The 1286-nt window shown below is 23.1% G+C and overlaps 1 protein-coding gene across 3 annotated transcripts in view; it reads left to right on the forward strand.

Moving 5' to 3' along the window:
• Positions 1-8: 8 nt before the first annotated feature.
• Positions 9-1286, forward strand: part of LOC126908481 (uncharacterized) — a 34463-nt gene continuing 33185 nt past the window's right edge. For all 3 annotated transcript variants that reach the window (XM_050690613.1, XM_050690614.1, XM_050690615.1), the window contains exons 1-2: positions 9-352; positions 1066-1143. In XM_050690613.1, coding sequence (XP_050546570.1) covers positions 148-352; positions 1066-1143 — 283 coding nt within the window. In that variant the 5' untranslated portion in view covers positions 9-147. The remainder of the gene's footprint in view (positions 353-1065; positions 1144-1286) is intronic.

Below are 1286 nucleotides of genomic sequence, written 5' to 3' on the forward strand. Positions count from 1 at the left end.
ACATATTTGAAAAAAATTCGTCTTTTAAAAAATAATTCATTGGCTACAAAAAATGAATTAAAACATATATATTTATATTTTAACGAAAATCGGAATGAAATAGATAATAAAAATGAACGTTGTAAATACATTTCTTATAATTTAGACATGATATGGCAAGAATGGAATAACGAATATAAAACTATAATTAACGAAGGCGGTAAACTTTATTTCTTTGAATATTTAAGTAACAAGTTACATGATAAAATTAAACATATAATGGTTGACAAATTTATTAAACTTGGTTTCAAGTATGATTCATCAGTCCAAAAGATTGTTGTACCAATACCAATACCAAAACAATTAAATTTTGGTATGATCGATTTTTTGAAAAAATTAAGCCTTTTTATCTTACTAAATAAATTATTAGCTTCGATGCGAAGCTGAGAAGGTATTAATTTTACTATAATGTGTTTTTTTTTATTATTTTTTTTTTTTGTATCTGTGAACGCTCAATCTCAGCTCTCGCTGGACAGATTTTGATGAACAATATGTCAAAAGATCACAAATCGTATCTAGTCGAAGAAATTACTCTCAAAAATTGAAAAAAATTCTCTCTTTCCCCGTAAACGGGGGAAATCCCCCAAAAAATTACAAATTTAAAAATCGCTAATATTCGATATTTTTCAATTTTTTTTACTTAAAATTGCCATAACTTTTTTAAAAATGACCGAATCAATATAAACTTTTTTTTTATAGATACCTTAGATATTTATCTATCATTTTATATATTTTTGTGAACATTTGACCCTTTAACAGCCCACGGGAAGGGTTTAAAAATGGTAACTTTTTTATATTTGACTTATTTTCTAATTATTAAGTATATTTTTTCCACTAAAAACATGTATAAATAAATTTTATTTAAAAAATGTAGATTTCTTGAAAACAATTTATAATTAAAAAAAAATTAAAAAAGTGTTTATTTACTAATGGATATTTGATTTGCTAGTATGAAAATCAAAGGAATAATGTTTGTATATCATTTTATTTAAAATAATAATATTTAATATTTTTTTTTAAATTTAGATTTTTCATCAAATTATACAATTACTGATGAGATGACTGCACTTATGCAAACTGAATCTAATGAGGACACAATTTTAAGTAAGCTATTATTATATATTGTTTACAAAAGTGTAAAATACTGGAGCAAAAGTAGTTATTGATCAGTATTTTAGCTTCGATGCGAAGCTGAGAAGGTATTGGTTTTACTAAGATATGTTTTTTTTTTTTTTTTTTTTTTTTTT

Source organism: Daktulosphaira vitifoliae, unplaced genomic scaffold, assembly GCF_025091365.1.
Source record: "Daktulosphaira vitifoliae isolate Bord-2020 unplaced genomic scaffold, ASM2509136v1 Scaffold_5, whole genome shotgun sequence".
Classification (NCBI taxonomy): Eukaryota; Metazoa; Arthropoda; class Insecta; order Hemiptera; family Phylloxeridae; genus Daktulosphaira; species Daktulosphaira vitifoliae.